Genomic DNA, 20,025 nt, shown 5'->3' with positions numbered 1-20,025 from the left:
AACCTAGAATTTTTTTTATTGTACATTTAGAACAGATATAAAATGTGTGATTAATTGTGAGTTAACTCAAGTCATACAATTAATTTGGATTTTAATTGCCCAAAGCTCCTAATTTTTAATTGTAATTAATCGCATGACTTCAATAGTTAACTCAAGATTAATCATAAATGTGATATCTGCTCTAAATGTACAATAAAAAAAATGTTTTCTAGGTTTTCATACTATTGCTAACAAAAGTGGAAAAAAACGTTCAACTAATAGAAACAGTTCAAATGAATTTTTGACGTCAATAGCCGTCAATGGCAGTGAATGAGTTAAAGTGGAAGTCAACCCCCCAATTTATAATAATAATAATAATATGTTCTATGCAGCCCCACTAGTCTAAATATGGTATTCTGGTTGATATTGTGTGAGTGGAATATGAGCCATTTTTATCCATCTCAGGGGGCGGCCATTTTGCCACTTCTTGTCGAGTGAAGATGGCATCACACTTGCTCAGGGCTCAGGCAACGACCAATCACAGCTCACCTGTTTTCTGAAGCTGCGCTGTGATTGGTTGTCTGAAGATGACATCGCAGTTGCTCGGGTCTCAGGTAACAACCAATCACAGCTCAGCTTCAGAAAACAGGTGAGCTGTGATTGGTCGTTGCCTGAGCCCTGAGCAACTGGGATGCCATCTTCAGTAGACAGCAAGTAGCAAAATAGCCCCCCCCCCTGAGATGGATAAAAATGGCTGAACTCATATTCCACAAATGTAATATTAATCAGAATGTCATGTTTAGACTCGCGAGGTCACAGATATTATTGTCAAGAAATGTTTAGGTTGACTTCCACTTTAATTTGTGTGTTGTCTTTAAACATTAAACACAAAATGGTTATTTGTGGAAAACACACACATGTATGAATATCCAAGAATAAATGGCTAGTAATTCCGGTAATTGGAGGTGATGGATTTAACGTATGCACAAAAAGTGGTTACATACCTTCCAAACATATTACACTTGGTTAACATGTTTGGATCTTCTCCTTCAATATGTTTTTTTTTTTTTTAAATACTGGATTTTTTAGCTGTCTGCTGATGGCCGATCAGGTTTGAAGAAGCCGACTTCATTGCTGAACTTCGTCAGCTTCCCGTTATCACTGAATACAGTACAAAATGACATCTCACTACACTGTGGGATGTTTTACATGGTACCATGTCTGGAAGTAAAACATTTGGTTACAACGTGAGATGAGCACAAATAATAAAAAAAAATAATGATGATATTGATAATCCACTCAATTCTGTGCAACCCGTCTTCGAATAAACATACACACCGGGACTAGCTTTGAAGTGAACATAATGGTACGTTTAGGGGGTTTCGTAGTCAAAATGCACATAGAAACTGGCGAAACTAAAAGAACAGCAACATACACAAGGCTGAAGCTCTTGTATGCAGCGAACGGAACGCCAAGTCCAAACCGGGCTTGAAGATCTCAGACTCTCCACAGCAAAAGATGGTTGGTGCTGTCATCCCGTCCAATAGTCTCGCTGCTATTGTTCAATCTGAAGTCCTCGTAGCCATCACCACCCGATATGACAAGTAGATTGTTTTTTGGGGGCGGGTGGGCGGAGGCTCGGCGGCGGGTGGAATCGCGCCTTTGAAGGTTTCCATCAACGACGGCGCCGTCCTGCGATTGTTTGCCTTCGAAAAAGAGGACACACAACATATGATTCGTTGGCCTTAAAAGTTATTCTGTCTTTTTTTTTTTTTTTCACCGGGAGACCATCAGAGTACAAAAAAGATGAATGTGGGCCTTGAACATTTGATTTGAAGAAGTTGTACATTGTAACAAACAAGTTCGAATGTGGTTAGTTGGTTAAACCAATATGCCTTGAAACTTTTGTTTCGGATCAGTAGGTTGACATGAGCCACGAGGCCTCATTAGGCCGGAAGTGATGATAAACATGAAAGGGTTGAAGGGTATAACATTTATTTCATTCTTTAAAAGAAAAAGAAATGAAAAGAAACAGAAAGAAGAAAAACGTATAATATCTGTCGCTAATCAACACACACAAAAAAGAAAAGAAGGTCAACACAAAATAAATGACAGCAAACAGTCGAGACGCTTTCTGAGTAACAATTAAACAAAACAATTCAATAGAATGACCATGTCCTAATTATATTTTTCCAGGAATTGTGCTTTTATAAAAAAATAAAAATAATTTAATGCAGAATTTTATTTGATTTAAACTGAGACTGACACCTTGAGTTTCTTTTGGTTTTTAGAATGTTTGTTCCTCTTAAGTTGTACTCACTTATTCTTATTTATTTTTTATTTTTTTTGAGTTGCATGTTAATTGGTAAGATTTCATGATGGACTTTATACATTAATTTAAGGTGGTTAAACTCCATCAATTCATTCAATTTTTAAGTTTTATAAATATTGGATTAGTGTGGTCTCTGTATCCACAACCGCAAATGAATAGCACGTTTCTGTAAAAGAAAAATAGGTTCAGTGTAGGTTTCTTCTACTTCAATGCAATAGGTCAGGTATGGAATACTGATACCACTAGTACTTTTGATACATAAAATAAAATTTAAAAAACCAGATAATTAAAAAGATAATTTAAAATATAAATTTTCCTTAAAATTGCATGGAATTTAGAGTAATTTTCTATTCTTCAATTTTCTAATTTCTAGTTCCTGATTGTAAAATGGCCACAAGAGGGTGGCCAATACAGGTATCGGCTGTAGTCAGAGATACCGATACCTTGTAATAAAGCCGGGTATAATCCCAGTACTTCTACTCTCCCATCCTTAGTAATTATTGTGCTTTCAACCATTGATTTTGTTTAGTTGTAATTTTAAATAATGCAATAGTAATTATCTGCACTTTTATGTAGGAATCGGTATCAATTCTAATTTCCTCAATAGATTAGATTTTGATTCGCAAGATTTTTGTTTGATTCGATTTCTCCCAATTTCTCAACTCTTCTTAAATATCAAGGACATGATAAAAACTCTACAAACATTAAATTCCAAATTAAATTTTGCGGAGGCAGCCACTGGTTAAATGATTTAGTTTAAATTATTAATGAAAGTAACAAGTTATAATCACTTATGTGTTACACAAACATTGACATCAGCAAGGACGAGATGAAAATATTTTCATAATTCTAAATCAATAATTGTAAATATAAATTTAAAAGATTCTGAACTGTTTTAAAGTGCAATAAGTCAGATCTTTCATAAATGTAAGAAAATACTTTTAAATATATAAAGATATATATTAAAAAGTGGCCTTTAAAATTCTATTTTCCTATGAATTTATGGGAAAAGAGAGATATTAAAATAATCGATTCATGGTTTTATGAGTCGATATCAGGATCGAGAAAGAAATTTCTTTTTTGGGATTTTTTTTTTTTTTAACCCAACCCTACTTTTAAGGGGTGTTAAAAAAAATCGATTCGGCAATATATGGCGATATTACAGCGCACGATTCTCGAATCGATTCAATATGCAGCCGAATCGATTTTTAAAGCTCAATTTTTAAAGGAAATATTCAACAAAATGTCTTAATCAGAATTAGGGTTCACATTTTAAGCATGGAAGAATGTTATATTAATGGAAAATTAAGCCTTCAAATTTGATTTTGATACTCTTTAAACATGAAACAGTTTGCAACCTGTTTGTTAAATACGGTGGACCACAGTTATAAGCCTGAAGTAGATTTCCATACAAATCTTACAGTGTACAAGTTTACTGAATAGTATTTTCTAAATTTGAGTTTAAAAAAAAATCGCAATAATTGACTGAGAGATGCGTATCGGGGTGAATCGGTATCGAATCGAATCGTGACCTATGAATCGTGATACATATCGAATCGCAAGCTACTAGGCAATTCACACCCCTACTACTTTTTTGTACCTGTGGAATCTGATGTTGGAGGACGGAAGTTCATCCCCAAACCTTCCGGTAGCTCGACAGATGTCAGGAATCGAACGTGACCTGTGTGTCCGTGGGCCGATCCCATTGGCACGAGGGGTGTTTTCACCGCACACGCGCCTGTTCCAGAACTCACTGCAGGGATTGGCAACGTGAGGACAACCCCTGGAAAGGAAAAAAATGGCGACAGTAAATAAAGAAAAGTAGACAATGCCCTTAGCTTGTGTCAGTCTTCTTCAAACGTCAACAGTGAATTTCAAACTAACATCTTGAGGAATTGAAATGATGCAATTCTAGTTGTACCTGCACTGGTGCCAATCCACAACAGATCCTTACAGGCCAGCAGTGCTGTGATCCTCAAGCAAGCAGCTTTGTGCTGCCTGATGATCGCATCTGCTCCTGAATGATAACGAAGAGGAATATGAATAAAATGGAGGTGTTACAGGCGCGTAATAGGAAGGAACGGGACACGATCTTCATTCAACTCTCGGCGCTTATGATCTGACCTGCAAGCATCTTGTGAACCGCAGGCGCCACATCCACCTCGGTCAGGCACTCCCGCGTTTGAGCGTGGTACAGTTTCACGTGCGCGCTGCCCTGCAGGGCCAACCACACGCCTTGACCGTACGCCACCATGCAAGTCACGCATCGGCTGCTGTCTGTTCCCACCTGGAAGCAATGCTGGGACCGCCGCACAGACCCGGTCCACGTCAACCCTCCACGAGGCTTTCTCTGCATCTCATCATTATCCATCACAGCGCTTACCTCTTGCGTCAGCGTACTCGAGTTCATGATTAGGATTCTGTTCTGGGAGCCGCACCACAATTTTCCTCCGACTGGGACCATTTTGGTGACGGGGCTGCTGGGAGTGCCCAGGACTAATGTCTGAGAAGACTGAGAGTCCCAAAAACTACCTGCAGATTAGAAAGTGACAGTGATATAATCTCTCTATGGAATAACGAGAGCAATTAACTCATTTTACTCCCAGCCATTTTCACTGAAGCAATCCCCTTCACTCCCGGCTGTTGACTGATTTTGCGAGGCCCACAGAATATTGTGTTCTATTGCTATAAAAACATGAAACCTACCAAAAGAAAGATTCAAGTATATTTCTATCTGTTTCCGTTTTGCAGCACCGAGCATTATAATATAGCTAAATTTCATCATTATAATAAGTAATTGAGGTTTTTTTCCAACATGGTCCTTGTTCATTTCCTATGCTCTGCTGTCACCTGCTGGCCGTTTGTGTAATAACTACAATTTCTTCAACTGTTCTTTGCAGTTTGAGAGGCTGCATCAAAGCCTTCCGGATGCTCTAGCATTAAAAAATCGTGTAAATACGTCTTTGGGACACTTAAAACATTTAAAATAGAACGTATTTATACATTTTTGGAAGCAAAGGAGTTCAGAACGCTGCTCTAAAAAATTCTCTTTAAGGCTATTCTCTTGACATGTCGAGCCTCTAATGACCAAATTACATAGTCAACTATCATGTTTTTTTCATGCCCTCAATGTAGTTTTGTCGATGATTGTAGTGTTGATCAGTTACAGTTGATTTTATTGCATGTTTCAAATACAAGATCACAGCTATTGTCAATAACGACTCAAAACTATAAAGCATATTACCAGCAGAGGGCAGCAAACTCAGATGAAAATATTGTACCTGTAGTTTTTCCCTTTAATGTACTTTTTAATTGTACATTAGTATTAGAATATATAAAATAAAAAATAACTTTTTAATAGATTGATATTCTGTACATGATTTTGCATAATGCCCTTTACAGTACAGTCCTGTATTTTTGTAGTTTAACATGAGTTCCTCACTAAATTCCATTTCAATTAAAAACAAAAAAAATGTTTTAGGGCAAAACATTTTACATGATTAACATGTGATTAAATCAAGATAAATTAATTACAAAGTCTACAGTCAATTACATATATTTTTAACTCATTCACTCCCAGCCATTTTCACTGAAGCAACCCCCTTCGCTCCGGCTGTTTTACTGGATTTTGCAAGGCCCACAGAATATTGTCTTCTATTGCTATAAAAAACAACAACCATGAAACCTACCAAAAGAAAAAAAAAGTATATTTCTATCTGTTTCCGTTTTGTAGCAATTAGCATTAGAATATAGCTAAGTTTCATCATTATTCACAAATTGGTGACAAACTGGTTGATCTCTTCTATTCTGCTCCCACCTGCTGTTTTTTTGTAATAACTATTATTGCTTTAAGCGACCTCTTCAGGTCAGAGGCCGCATCAACGACTTCTGTATGCTCTAGCATAAAAAAACTCCATAAAAGTATAAATACATTTTTGCGACCATGGCAATATTTAAAATAGAACGTTTTTGGGAGCAAATTAGTTAATTGAGTTCCATCCCTATTTTTTAATCTTTATAAGTATAATAAGGATAAGGAAGGCAACAACTATTAACTTATTGTGATTATATTCATAAAACGTTATGCTCCCGCTGTGAGGTTACCTGCTTCTCTCTGATAGACGATCACCTCACCATTAGCCAACGATACGAAAACTTTGTTGTCCAAATAGCTGCGGAAAAAGAAAAGAAATGCAGACCAATAAATGACAGTGACTTACGTTGGTAAAATATGAAAGTATGTATCAGGCAGTACAGACAGTTGCTATAGAAAGATTATTTTGCAAAACACAAAAATGTAATAGTGACATACTTACAATATGCACAAAATGGAAGCGGCGTGCTGCATCTTCATGCTGTTTTTGCGGTTGCGGATGTTATCTGACGACTGATACACATGGATGCTGCCAGGAAAAGAAGGATTATCAAATATTAGTGTTAGTCAAAGCATTTCTATTTCATTTGTAGAGCACACACCATCCGTCTTCGGTGCCAAGCCACACAGAGCTCTGGTAGGCTTCTGGGTCAATACTGAGCAGGTCTTCCAGACTGGCTCTGGTGAAGGATCCCCGGGAGGAACGACGCATGGCGCGGCCGTCCATGGGGCTCTCCGTGTTGGCTCGACCTCCTCCGCCAACGGCCAACATCCCCGGAGCTGAATATGAGCTTGTCACTGAGAACTCCTGTTCCTCCTCGCTGCTGGTGGTCTCTGTAGCCAAGTCTTTGGAGCACGGGGCTTCTTCATCTTTAGGAGGGAGGCGAACCAAGGGTTAGGGTTAGGGGTGAACGTGACATGGACGAGCGGAACATCATCCAATGTCACTCAATTCATCTAAAAATATATATTTATTACAGATAAAGTGACTTTGGTCATTTACACTATCATAACAATAGGGTAAAAAATAACCCCATTTGGGTCAAGAATGGGCCAATACACTGCTTGGATCAATTTGACCCCAAAATGGATTGTTTTGTGCGTAACAGCCCAAAACATTGGGTTGGTTTGTGCAAAACAACACAAAAAAATCGGGATGTTTTGTACAAAACCAACCTATAAAAAATTGGGTCATTTAGTTTAAAACACCCCAAAAAATCAGGTCGTTTTGTGCAAAACAACCCCAAAAAATTGGGTCATTTTGTTTAAAACAAGTTGACCCAAGTAGTGGATCGGTCTATTTTTTTTGCCAAAATTGGGTTATTTTTGACCGAAGTGTTTTTAGAGTGTAAGCAATAACAAGCTCTTCCACTGGATGGCACACTATTCAATTAACCAAACTGTTGTCATTCATACAGCATGCCCAGATTTCACATATAGTACATTTGTGAGCAGATTTAGACTAGAATATCATTACTTCAGTATATTGTAGTACTTGATATACTTTTTACAACAGTTTGCTACTGTCAGTATACATTTCATCACTAAATTTGATAAAATTGACACATTCTTACTTTTTGTATTTAATTTTCAATATTTTGAGTTTTATCCACTTAAGTTGATCAATCATCTTAGATCCTTTTATCACACTGCACACATTTTGTTTACACACTAAGTTAATTCCTTCAATAAGGAATGGCTTGAAAAACTAACTAACCCAACTATGGGTAAAAAATGAACCGATCCTCGACTTGTTTTTTTTGTTTTTTTTACCCAACTTAGAGTCTAGAAATGGGTCTTTTAGTGTAAATCAACTCAATAAATATTGGTCAGATCCTTTAGTTGGATCTAAAAATGGGGTCATGTATAAAACAACCCAGAAAGTGGATTGGCCCCTTTTTGATCCATAATTGGGTTACTTTTGACCCAACTGTTTTTAGAGTGTATAAAGCCCAGAAAATGTCAAATGTTAAATATTCAGTTAGATTTCATAGTGCGAAAAAAAAAAGTGGAAATAAAATGTAAATTCTCCCAGAAGTACTACATCATGTTAGAGCTATGATACCAAATCCATAATTGTTTTGCATTTTTACTTCCTGTCGTTGTACTGGCCGGGTGTCCCAATCCCTTTGTCCGCATGGTTTATGATTGTGCCACGTGAGTGCGGTTCAACTTACTGCCATAGCTGGAGGATATGGTGGAGTGACTGGCTTGACTCTGTAGAGTGGACGAAGGGCTTGGTGAATCCTCGTCGTCCGTGTCGTCACTGTCAAATGGGACCAGCTCAGCGCCCGGTCCTGAAAGACATGAGCGGATCAGACTGCACGGCCGCTATGATCATCATTTCATCACTTTCTAAATAGTCCCTGCAGCAATGGCAACCAATCCCAATTGGACCAATCCAATAATAAGTTGCGCAAGTTTCCGTGAACACATCTCATGAATTACCTGTTGGTTGCTCCGTCATTTCCAAAGAGGAATGTGAGATGGAAATATGTAACTGCTGTTGAGTGTGGTCAGGTGCTGTTGTGGATGATGGCGGGACTTCAGGTCCGCGCTCCCTGTCAAATGAAAAGATGAATTTGTGGTATAAAAGTTATATATACAGTATGTAACATAATAAAAGTATGCGTGCGCATGCACGTTTTATCTGACCTCCCCTTCAGTCCAGGTACAGCAGCAATGCAGATGATCCTGGCTGAGCACACAGCAATGCAGGCCTCCACGGTGGGCTCATCTTTAATGTTCAACAGACAAACCTGATGAAGAAACATCACAACACTGTCAAGATCCAAGCAGAGCAGTTGAAATAGGTAGTGGCATGCTTCTTACCTGTCCAACATATCCATCACTGTTACACACCCACACCTCACACCCACTGTCTGGGCAGGTGTGACTCGGAGACGCACATGAAAACTAGGTACAAACCAACAAGACATTGCATTGCAGTGCATTCATAGGGATGACTTGTGAGGACAGGATTTTGATGATGTAAACCAGGGGTCAGCAACCTTTACGGTCAAAGGAGCCATTTTAGGCCAAATAAAACACCAAAAAACATTGGACGATTGTGATGAAGGAAACAGTGATAGTGTTAGAGTTAGTCTAATGTACTTTGGACCCAAGAGCTAATTACAGTTGCACCACAACACAAAAATATGATAGCAGCATCCAATACGTACACATTCGTGTCTTCCGCTTTTGGAAAAAAAATATTTTGGTAATTTTTCAGACTTCGTATTTCATAATTATTTTTTTAAGAGTTCACTGCCTTTTTGTAACATTTCTGACATTTGTGGCAATTTTATGGAAATATCTACCTCTATTGTTATTATTGAACGTTTTATGGCTATTTTTTGACATTTTTGTTGTTGTCAATTTTCTGTCTTTTGGCAATTTTGTGGAAATTTTATGGTATTTTCTTCTTTTGGTTTTGAATATTTGTATGCTTACTTTTTGAACATATCTCCTGTCTGTTCTTTAATCAATTTTCGGACCTTTTTTGTTGTTGTAATTTTTGTGGACATTTTCTGGTAATTTTCGGGATTTCTTCTTTCGTTTTTGGACATTTTATGGAAACTTTTTGAACATTTAGTTTTCTGCCTATTTCATTAAATTCTATGACATTTTGGGCAATTTCAAGGACATTTTATGGTAATTTTCCTCTTCCTTTTTGGACAATTTATGGGGGGTACTTTTTCAGGCTTCGTATTTCATAATAATTATATTTTTTAAGACTTTCCTGCCTTTTTGAAAAAATTCTGACATTTGTGGCAATTTCATGGAAATATGGTAATGTTCTGCCTCTATTGTTATTATTGAACGTTTTCTGGCTATTTTTTTGACATTTTTGTTGTTGTCAATTTTCTGTCTTTTGGCAATTTTGTGGACATTTTATGGTATTTTCTTCCTTTGGTTTTGAAATTGTTTATGCTTACTTTTTGAACATATTTCTTGTCTGTTCTTAAATCAATTTTCTGACCTTTTTGTAAGTAATTTTTGTCTGCATTTTTGGGATTTCTTCTTTCGTTTTTTGGACCTTTTATGGGAACTTTTTGAACATCTTCTTTTCTGCCTATTTTATTCAATTCTCTGACATTTTTGGCAATTACATTTTATAGTCATTTTTTGGATTTTCCTCTTCTTTTTTGAACATTTTATGGTCACTTTTTAGCCAATTTTAGGTAATTTTTATAACCTTGTCATCTACCTTTCGTATCTCTTTTTCTGACAACTTAAAAATTGTGTCTAAATAATTAAGTAATTTAATTAATATCTTTTACAATTATGTAAAAACAAATATTTCTACTATTTTTTTGCTAAGAGACCCGCAGGGAGCCACAGGAGAGGGACTAAAGAGCCACAGGTTGCAGACCCCTGATGTAAACAGTAAATAATTCCACACTCACCTGCATTCCACTGCGTGTCTTCATAATGGGAATTGCCTTTAGGAATTCTGGGTCCCACTGGTCCTTTGTCATAGCTAAACAATCAAGACAAGTAAAAATCAAGGACAATTATTTATTTATCTCTTACTGTCTCATTTATTCATCTACGGACTACGGTGCGCTGCTGACCCAGCTTCTTTTTTGCTTCCTCAAACGCCTGCTCAAAGTTGGCGCGAACGTCGGGTGACGTGAACTCAAAGACAAAGCTGCTCTCGGCCGATACGGTGGTGAACTCCAGCTTGGTGGGCAGGAAGGCCATATTGAAGGCCAAAGACTGCTTTTCTGACAGCTCCCTATGCACAGACGCCATCAGATCCTTGATCACCTCATCAAGGGACTAGCGTGAGAGATGAGGATAAACGTCACCGTGAGAAGATCAAATGGGATAATAGGCACATCCGTGTGCATGCAGGTATGCCGTACCTGGTGTGGCAAGCTGAGGGTCTCCGACAATTTGCTGATCTGACCCAGCGTGCTCAAATCCTCATCTAGTCGGCTGATAGTTTTCTGCACGTTTTCCTTGTTTGTTGTCTGAGTAGAACCTGAAAAAAGGAGGGGGGGGGGGGGGGGGGGGACAATGTAACCAAAGAAAAAATGACAGGATGCCAAGTGACAAGTGTCTTACTTTTCACCACCTCCACGTCCTCCAGAGGAAGCTTCCACAGAAACTTATACTTGCTCGAAGTATCGATTACACTAGCGGCAGAGTAACTGAGGGGCAAAACAGCAACATCAAAGATGTGACATGAGATACAGCTGCAGACAAAAACGGATGACAAACATCTAAAATACTGAAAAACCTTAAAGAATGCAATTTATGGAGAAATTGCGTGTGAAGGCTGAGAGGCTGAATTAAAAATTGCGGAATGATTTGGTTATGATATCGAACGATGTGAAGTGATATTGTATGGCAATGACCTTGTATGAGCTGAACATGTTGACGTTGGAACGGTTTGAATCGGTCAAAAATTTAGAAATTAGAGGAGTAAAACAAAAACCAAATCGTAATTTGGGCTTTTATTTTCAAATTTAAAAAAATATTTGTGGTGGGGATAAGTTGTAGTTGTAATGATTTGAAACAGTCCAAAAATGTAGAAATTAGAAGGGGGCGGGGGACACGTTTTCACTTTTGTTTTGAAATTTTTAACAAATATTTGCAGAAGGAATAAGCTAAACAGTTTATAGTTTTAAACGTTTGAATCGGTCAACTACAAAGTACCTGGTACCTATTAAGTATTTATATGGGGTAGGCATTTGTATAAATACATTTGATTAAAATACTGTATTACATGTTTTTATTTAAATATAAACAAAAAGCAAATACTGTACATTCTCCTGAATTAAAACAATAGACAGCGTGTGCCACCATTAAAAATAAGGTTGATGCAACAGCTATAGTACAGCTAGTTATTTACCGTTTTACTTCAAATTTGTTGCAATAATTGAATGTTATGCTCCTCTCTACTTTTCAGAATAGCCCAGTGAGTCCGCAATAAGATACAATATGATCTATGTGTTGTCTTTGTTAATTAAAAGTTAACATAATTATTACTTTACAGATCTTCTGCGTTGTTCAGGTAATGCTACAGCACCACGGTGGTGTCAGCATCAGCTTGTAGTAAAAAGGCAACTACGGCCACCTAGTGGCATCACCTGTTCTTGTTTTCTTAAAGGGAAAAGAGATTATTGAAGTTGATGATGCACCCTGCAATTAATTGTGGAATAGCGTATATTATGTAGTATAGGCATAGTGTACAAACTATATGAGGAAATATAGCACATTTGGAAAATCTATAGAAGTTAGTAACAAAACTGAACACTAGAGGGAAGAGTCTGCCCTTGTCTTAATGTGCGTTTTTTTAGAACAAGTTTTTATGGATCATGTCCCAAAGACTCATTTAAAATGCGATACGGATCTGAATTACAGTGTGATCCATGATAGATTTGACTTTTTCCTGTTTACATTGTGAGATATTTTCATCATTTGAATTCATTTCAAGGGAATAAGTCACTCATGCTATTTATGATTAATAGATTTTTCATATGCAAATGTAGGGGGTCTATTAAGGTGTGGGTCCACGTGAGGATTGGACGCCGAAACTACTTAAGGTAAACGAAACCTTTTGTCTTAAAACGTGCGTGCGCGTGTGTGTTTGAACCCGTACAGGCTCATGGAGCTGCGTCTCAGTGATCCAGACTTCCTCTTAAGTGTGGTGCAGATGATCAGATCACTGAAGAGAAAGAGGGAACGGTCCTTCCTCCCGCCAACTGTCTTCTGCAGGAATAGTGAAACAAGCTCAGTTATTCTTTGAACGTCAGAGATGCGTGAAAATGATACACTTTGTAAAATATTATAAGATGATACATTGTGCGAATTCACTTATTCCATTCATTCGATTGAATGACATGGTATTCGTCCCAAAATAACAGTGACACGTACTGTACTTGTACGTCTTCTAGGACAATTCTTACCGCTTCCATAACCATCTCCTGTCTGATGAACTTCCTCTGGGGATTCAAAATCTAAAAAAATACATAGAAAGGTATTGATTGAGGTACAAACAAATATTGACGAGCTCTGAAGGTAAAACAGTAGTAAAGACAGTTTCTTTTTTATGTTTAGTTCTGCTATAAAATGTATCATAATGTCAATTTTTTATTCATTTATTCATTTTTCCATTCGGACAATCATAGAGAAAATTTACAACATTCACTTTTCACATACAATTGTACCCGAAAAGAAAAAAGGCTGACAGGATGAAACCGAAGCTTAACTCATTCACTGCCATTGACGGCTATAGACGTCAAAAATTCAGTTGAACTATTTCTATTAGTTTAACATTTTTTTTCCATTTTTGTTCCCGAGTATGAAAACCTAGAATTTTTGTAATTGTACATTTAGAACAGATATCAAATTTGTGATAAATCGTGAGTTAACTAATGAAGTCATGCGATTAATTACGATTAAAAATTGTAATCGCCTGACGCCCCTAATTATTAATAATCTTTTCTTTTTTTAATCTTTCCTTTTATTAAAAAAAACAACTAGTGAAGTCCTGCGATTAATTACAATTAAAAATTTTAATTGCCTGACGCCCGTAATTTTTTATTATATTTTCTTTAAAAAAAAGATTTAAAAAAAAAAGAAAAGATTATTACAAATTAGGTGTGCCAGGCGATTACAATTTGTAATCGTAATTAATCGCATGACTTTACTAGTTAACTAACGATTAATCACAAATTTTATATCTGTTCTAAATGAACAAAACAAAAAAATAACTATAGGTTTTCATACTCTTGTTAACAAAAGTGGAAAAAAATGTTAAACTAATAGAAATAGTTCAAATGAATTTTTTACGTCTATAGCCGTCAATGGCAGTGAATGAGTTCATGTCAAATTTGAGTAGGACATAAGAGTTTGCCCTACATTGAAACAATGACAAACAAATGCAAGAGTTTTAAGAGAAAAATATCTCACATGTTCAACTCCCTCTATGTGCGCCTCAATCTCCTGGATGACCCTGGTTTCCCTCTCCGCCTCCTCAGCAGAGCGACGTCCTTTATTAATCTTCTCTGCCAGCCGCTTGATGTCCCTCTGGGCGTCCAACAGGAAGGAGTGGTCCGGGTGGTCATCTGAGGTGTGCTTCAGAAGGTCCTGCACACATTACATTATCCACAACATATTTACAGTAGTTTAACAGACACCGTGGTTACATGCCATAGGAATCGGCTTGAAAGAGAATTCACCTTGACCAGAAGCTCATACCGAGGTATCCTCTGGACTGGCTTGATCATCAGGTCACCCAGGGCCTGCTTCTCTTTGTTCTCTCGCATATTTTGCTTTAGAAATGAAAAGGCAAGTTACGTGAGGAAACGGTCTGACAACCACTGGTTTAATTGAAAACAGAAATATGTTAGTGAGACATGGAATTACAGAGCAAACATTTGCCACAGTGAATAATCAAACCGAACCAAACCAAACCAAACCACTAATAATAAAATTTCTCACTGGGTAAACTTGCTGCTCACCTCCAGAAACTTATGAAAGGCTGGCTTGGCCTCCTTTGCGATCCTCACGGCATCTTTGGCATTTAGAAAGTTGTCGATGTAGGCTGAATACATGTTAGCCAGAGTCTCTTTGGAGAACTGGAAGAAAGAAAGCGAGGATATTTAAAAACGCAAAAAATAACATACACACAAATGTGACTCATAAGCGCTGCCTGCAGAAAACCACAAGAAAATTATACATATAAAAAAACTGGGAGAATTTTTAAAATAAATTCGGTGTTGATGTGATTTCCCATTTACACATAAATCACCCTGACCTGTTTTCTCTCCACAATGGAGAGAGAGAGAGAGAGAGCGAGGAGAGAGAGAGAGAGAGAGAGAGAGAAAGAGAGAGAGAGAGAGAGAGAGAGAGAGAGAGAGATGAGGTTGAAAAATAACGTGTACATAATGGGAAGTAAAGTAACAGGATAGTACAGAATGGACCAGCCTATTTATTCTCCTTTTTTTTTTGCTTTGTTTTCACTGTGGTCATTCTAATGGCTAGAATGATATAATAAATCAGAAAAGAAAAAAAAGAAGGGACAGTGAGGGAAAAAAAGAAAAAACTACCTGGAAAACTTATTGGGGGTATTTTTTTCCTCATACAACCCCCGCCTAAACAGTTGACTAGTAAGGTTAAGAACAGTGACACAAACACAAAAACAAAAACAAAAACAAAAACGTTTGCCCCGTGTGAGGCTCGAACTCACGACCTTCAGATTATGAGACTGACGCGCTGCCTACTGCGCCAACGAGGCTTGAAATATAACACCGTGTTGTCGTGGTCTCAACAATTGAGCGCTAAATTACGAACGTGCCAGCTGTTGCTGACTTAAGACGGTTAAAAAAAAAAGCGTAAACAAAACACAAGCCACAAGGGCACGCATAGCCTAGCATTGTGACACGTGAACAAAATCAATCCAAGCCAAAAGGCAACGCAGCAAACCACATGACGTCGCTCTCTTCTCTTATTGGTCACAAGAAAATAAACAGGAAAAAGATTTGCTAGAGCTACGGGCGAAGGATGAGCGATCAAAGCAGCACAAATGTACACAAAAATGGAAGAAAATAGCATTTGTTAATTACGTAAATAATCAATATTGGGGCTACAGCACACCCGCAATTACCTGAGAACACTTTAAACACACTACTCAAGCACATTATCCTCATTTCCCCAAGTGAAAAGATGCTACAATGCTAAACGTTTTTGCTAAAGTGAATAGGCTAGCAAAAATAGTGATAAAATAACATTACTGAGATATGGAAATGCATATGGTGAGATACAAAATTAAAAAGGACCTAATAAATGAATGGAGTCAATCAACAGTGGGGAGAAAAAAGCAGAATTGGCAGAAGTACCTCTGAAAACGGTGACCAAATATTTGTATAAAAGCAGGCAAAAGTTGAAAAATGCAGCTCAGCAATTGGTCCATTTTTGGAAATGGCAAGAAAGTCTACCAAATCAGATGCAAGTTATATTCAGTCTACCATTTACTCGCACTGATAATGAAACCACTTTCTATCCTAAGGGTCACAGGTGAGGCACAGTCTGTCATGTGGGAAAGGAGATCGACAGTTGCCAATGCACATTTCAGCTACAGATTGCCGAGAGAACAGTAAAAGACAAACGCAATGAGCACACTCGCGCAGGAGCTGCTTTCAGCCACAGCTTGACACCACGAGACACTCCCAATACTACAATACTTACAGTATTTTCTATCCTTTATATACTTTCTGTTGTGTTCAAATGTGTTTACAATATGTTAAAATGTATGTTTTAATAAGTTTTGATGTGTAAAGTGCGAGGAAGCTGGAGGACCCCAGCAAAATTGAGATTGAAACCTCTTGTGGTGCAAGATATGCTAACCTCGACCACTGCCCCAAATGACAGGCAAATAATAAGCACAACATGCACACAAAATTATAATAATACAGCAGGGTCTGATGCAAACTGGGATTACTTTTAGCTTGTCGTACTCACCGATTGGATGAGGAGGTGTCCAACAGTTTGCCTGTCGTGCCACTGGTTGACGCAGCCGTCTACTTGTTCCAAGAAGTGCTCGTGGTGCTCTAGGATCTCCGGGATTTGGTAAAACATCTCGTCCACCAACAGTGGGTCCACGATGGCGCTTCCGTCCGGCTGTTTGAGAGGACGCATGTAGCCCTGTGAGGGAAGAAGGACAACCATTACAGTCATCGCCGTGGCTGTGCAGCACATACACTATGTGACAATTTTGGTTGATGTCATATTAGTTCAGTCGAACTTCAAAAATCAAACAATGACAAACACAGCATCACATGACCAAAAAAAAAATGTCAATGGAAAGAGACACGGTGCAGGAAATGTACTACAAAATACACTTGAAAGTCGTCCACCCACTTATGTCCTGTGTGTGTTTCTATCAGTCTCTTTATCTTTGGCACACCTACGTGGCTTTTAGCGGGGTGTGGAATGGAAGTTCACATAGTACCTTTAATTTATATTTCATCAAACAAGTCCCCCCACTGGCATGAGGGCACGCTGGTGACCTATTTTCAACACAGCTTTACGTAATGCTCGCACAGATATTGAGACGTTTGTAGATCAATTAGACTTGAAAATTATTCTTTATTCTTTAAAATGCCACCTGCGAGCCCTCAGTAAAGTTACGTCTAAGCTGCTGTAAGAATTTTCCTTACCGGATTTTTTCCGCTTCGTTTATGTTGGCAGATGCATGCAGCGATTAATTGAGAAAATTGCGTGTATAGCGGAGGGCACTATTTGAGCAAATACAAAATCACGAATGATTGAAATGACAAGTTCAAGCACGACTGGTGAGACAAGACAAGAAGGGAGGTAGAAAAGTCATTTTTCAATTACCTTTATTAACTTACGAGCAGTGTGTTACGTAAGAGCCCCTGGAGCTAAAATTGATCACTTGAGAAGCTTCCTGCTTGTGATGGAGTGTTTCTCCCTTTATTTCAACTACAGGCTCTCATTTGTACTCTTTTAAGAAGAACAAATAGTTATACGATTTTGTTGTTTGTTTAAGCAAACAATTAAAAAAAAGAGGCCAGCAAGCACAGTAGTGTGAATTTTACCCGCCATTTTTAAATTTAGTCTCAATTTTAGTCCCGTTTCAATCACGCTTTTTAGTTGTTATCATAGTTAGTCAACCTCATCCCGTTTTTATTTTGTCCATTTTTAGTCGACTATAAAGCTAGCATTTTAGTCTTTATTTTTGTCCAAGAAAACAATTGTATTCGTCTCGTTTTAGTCAACAAAAAATGTCAACGTTTTAGCTCACAGCTCAGCTTCAGTAAACAGGTGAGCTGTGATTGGTCGCTGCCTGAGCCATGAGCAACAATGATGTCATCTTCAGTGGAAAAATGGCCGCCCCCCTGAGATGGATAAAAACGGCTGGATTTTGCTGCTTAACTCATATACCACTAACGCAATATCAACCAGAATATCATATTTCGACTAGTGGGGCTGCATAGAACATATTGTCAAAAAATAAAATAAAATTGTGTTGACATCCACTTTAATGACAAATTAAATCAAAGTTGATCTGAACCACCAGATATTTCCTCCTCTCTGGTTTACTCTATTTTTTTAACATTACAATGCTTTAGCTGTCGAAATATAAATAATACGGTTTCATTCTAAGCCTCCAAATGCACATGTTCACCGAGTCCCTCTCTGCCCTCCAACTCCATTTAAGACAGAGCTTGCCGTCTCAGACGAGCACATCCTCCTTCAGGAGTCTGCCGCCTCCGTTTGCGGTCACTGAGGTAACACTTTGCCTGGGTCGCCATGGGAACACAGCAGGATTTTATCACTTGGAAGCCACACATAATCATACCGGCGGCCCCGTAGGGACAGGTACAGAAATGTGAGCGTCCGCGTGGGGCATGTATGCATATAAATAGGCATAATGCAAGGTGATTCTGCAGGGTGACCACAGGTGGCGTGCGCACGCGAGTGTTGGCGTGTGTGTGATAGGGGGAGAAATGCAGCAAAGATTTTAAGTAATAGGTTAATTAGTTGTGGGAAAGTAAAAGTGAAAGTGAGGAAACATGACATTTTTGCTATCACTCTGCCTACATATTCATGTTGTTGTGATTCATTTGAGTCCAATGTGTCGCAATGAGCGAGTGCAGTGTGAAAAGGGCTGCTTTATGACAGCGATTGTACAATGGGACACATTCAAGTGAACAGAAAAGGGCCTTCCCTAAATTGTTCCCACAAAATTGTAAACGTAGAGATGCCGCAAAAAAAAAAAGATTTAGAGGTGAGGAATAAAAACCCTAATTAGTTCATAAGATGTTTGTTTTTTTACATTAAAAGTGGTGGTATACAAGCCAACCTCATTGGCTTTCCGCACACGGGTGCTGGTAATGCTGATGACAGTGAGACGTGATGAGTTTAGCAGATTAGCCTGATGGGACGAATAAGTGATTAAGTGGATTACATAACAGCTTTTGTTGCCTGCATTTGTAATTTACTTCCACAGTGACGTGCGTTCGTCATGGTCAAAATGTGCAATTCAGGTGTGTGGACTTACCTGAATGAGAGTGCGCAGTGACTCCACATATGATCTTTCTGTGTCCAGCAGTGTCATCATCACATGTTTTCTCATGTCCTGTGGAAGATAGGAGAAAATCAGATATTTCATTACATTATCAATCTGTTTTATTGTGTCATGTATCTCATAACAGAATATTTTAGAATATGAAATGGTTGACACGATGAGACAATGCAATTATTAATTGTTGCACTGGTCTGTCACGCTCCAGCTTTTGAGTTAAAGCTGCTCTCTGTCACAATTTGGCCAAAAATATCTTTACAATAGCCTTTTTATTTGAGCATTTATGACCGAAACATTTTCTAACTAGTAGATCAACACATTCAGAGCTGGTAAGTTGGTGCAGAAAGTAAAAACCCTGCCACAGTTTGACTTTAGCTCCTTGTGTAAACGAGCACCCGGGAGCTAGCTAGGGACCACAAGGTGCTAAAGCCAAACTGTGACAGGGTTTTTACTTTCTGCACCTGGATTTGACACCTCTGAATGTGTTAATCTACTAAGAAAGACAAAACCCTGCCACAGTTTGGCTTTAGCCCCAGGTGCTAGCTAGCGAGCTCCCTAGCAGGTAAATGAGCACCCGGGGAGTTAGCTAGGGAGCTCGCTAGCTACCACCTGGGGCTAAAGCCAAACTGAGGCGGTGTTTTTACTTTCTGGACTTGGATTTGCCACCTCTGAACACATTAGCTGTTCTCAATAGTTTTCAGACAGAATTCGGGTTTGAAATTTCCCGCCCTCTGTCTGTGGATGTAACATTATGTGCGTGCTGTGTATGTGAAG

General features: G+C 38.3%; 1 protein-coding gene and 1 non-coding gene across 2 annotated transcripts in view; both read right to left on the bottom strand.

Annotated features, from left to right (window-relative positions):
* Nucleotides 1–929: 929 nt before the first annotated feature.
* Nucleotides 930–20,025, bottom strand: part of arhgef17 (Rho guanine nucleotide exchange factor (GEF) 17) — a 54,320-nt gene continuing 35,224 nt past the window's right edge. Inside the window, exons 2-24 of the mRNA XM_086081260.1 lie at nucleotides 19,228–19,305; nucleotides 16,662–16,844; nucleotides 14,663–14,779; nucleotides 14,381–14,473; nucleotides 14,112–14,288; nucleotides 13,106–13,156; nucleotides 12,799–12,908; nucleotides 11,259–11,344; nucleotides 11,057–11,175; nucleotides 10,763–10,970; nucleotides 10,595–10,668; nucleotides 9,018–9,101; nucleotides 8,841–8,944; nucleotides 8,634–8,746; nucleotides 8,363–8,482; nucleotides 6,788–7,055; nucleotides 6,628–6,714; nucleotides 6,416–6,483; nucleotides 4,695–4,843; nucleotides 4,436–4,610; nucleotides 4,233–4,328; nucleotides 3,912–4,094; nucleotides 930–1,685 (exon numbers count right to left, since the gene is read on the bottom strand). Coding sequence (XP_085937386.1) covers nucleotides 1,477–1,685; nucleotides 3,912–4,094; nucleotides 4,233–4,328; nucleotides 4,436–4,610; nucleotides 4,695–4,843; nucleotides 6,416–6,483; nucleotides 6,628–6,714; nucleotides 6,788–7,055; nucleotides 8,363–8,482; nucleotides 8,634–8,746; nucleotides 8,841–8,944; nucleotides 9,018–9,101; nucleotides 10,595–10,668; nucleotides 10,763–10,970; nucleotides 11,057–11,175; nucleotides 11,259–11,344; nucleotides 12,799–12,908; nucleotides 13,106–13,156; nucleotides 14,112–14,288; nucleotides 14,381–14,473; nucleotides 14,663–14,779; nucleotides 16,662–16,844; nucleotides 19,228–19,305 — 2,952 coding nt within the window. The 3' untranslated portion in view covers nucleotides 930–1,476. The remainder of the gene's footprint in view (nucleotides 1,686–3,911; nucleotides 4,095–4,232; nucleotides 4,329–4,435; nucleotides 4,611–4,694; nucleotides 4,844–6,415; nucleotides 6,484–6,627; nucleotides 6,715–6,787; nucleotides 7,056–8,362; nucleotides 8,483–8,633; nucleotides 8,747–8,840; nucleotides 8,945–9,017; nucleotides 9,102–10,594; nucleotides 10,669–10,762; nucleotides 10,971–11,056; nucleotides 11,176–11,258; nucleotides 11,345–12,798; nucleotides 12,909–13,105; nucleotides 13,157–14,111; nucleotides 14,289–14,380; nucleotides 14,474–14,662; nucleotides 14,780–16,661; nucleotides 16,845–19,227; nucleotides 19,306–20,025) is intronic.
* trnam-cau (transfer RNA methionine (anticodon CAU)) lies at nucleotides 15,366–15,438 on the bottom strand. The gene has a single exon. It is a non-coding gene; the product is annotated as a tRNA-Met (tRNA).

This window comes from Leptonotus elevatus, chromosome 7, assembly GCF_054856555.1.
Source record: "Leptonotus elevatus isolate MCC_2025b chromosome 7, RoL_Lele_1.0, whole genome shotgun sequence".
Lineage (NCBI taxonomy): Eukaryota > Metazoa > Chordata > Actinopteri > Syngnathiformes > Syngnathidae > Leptonotus > Leptonotus elevatus.
Note: the sequence above shows the minus strand (reverse complement) of the source record. Positions and strands in the feature narration are given on the sequence as shown.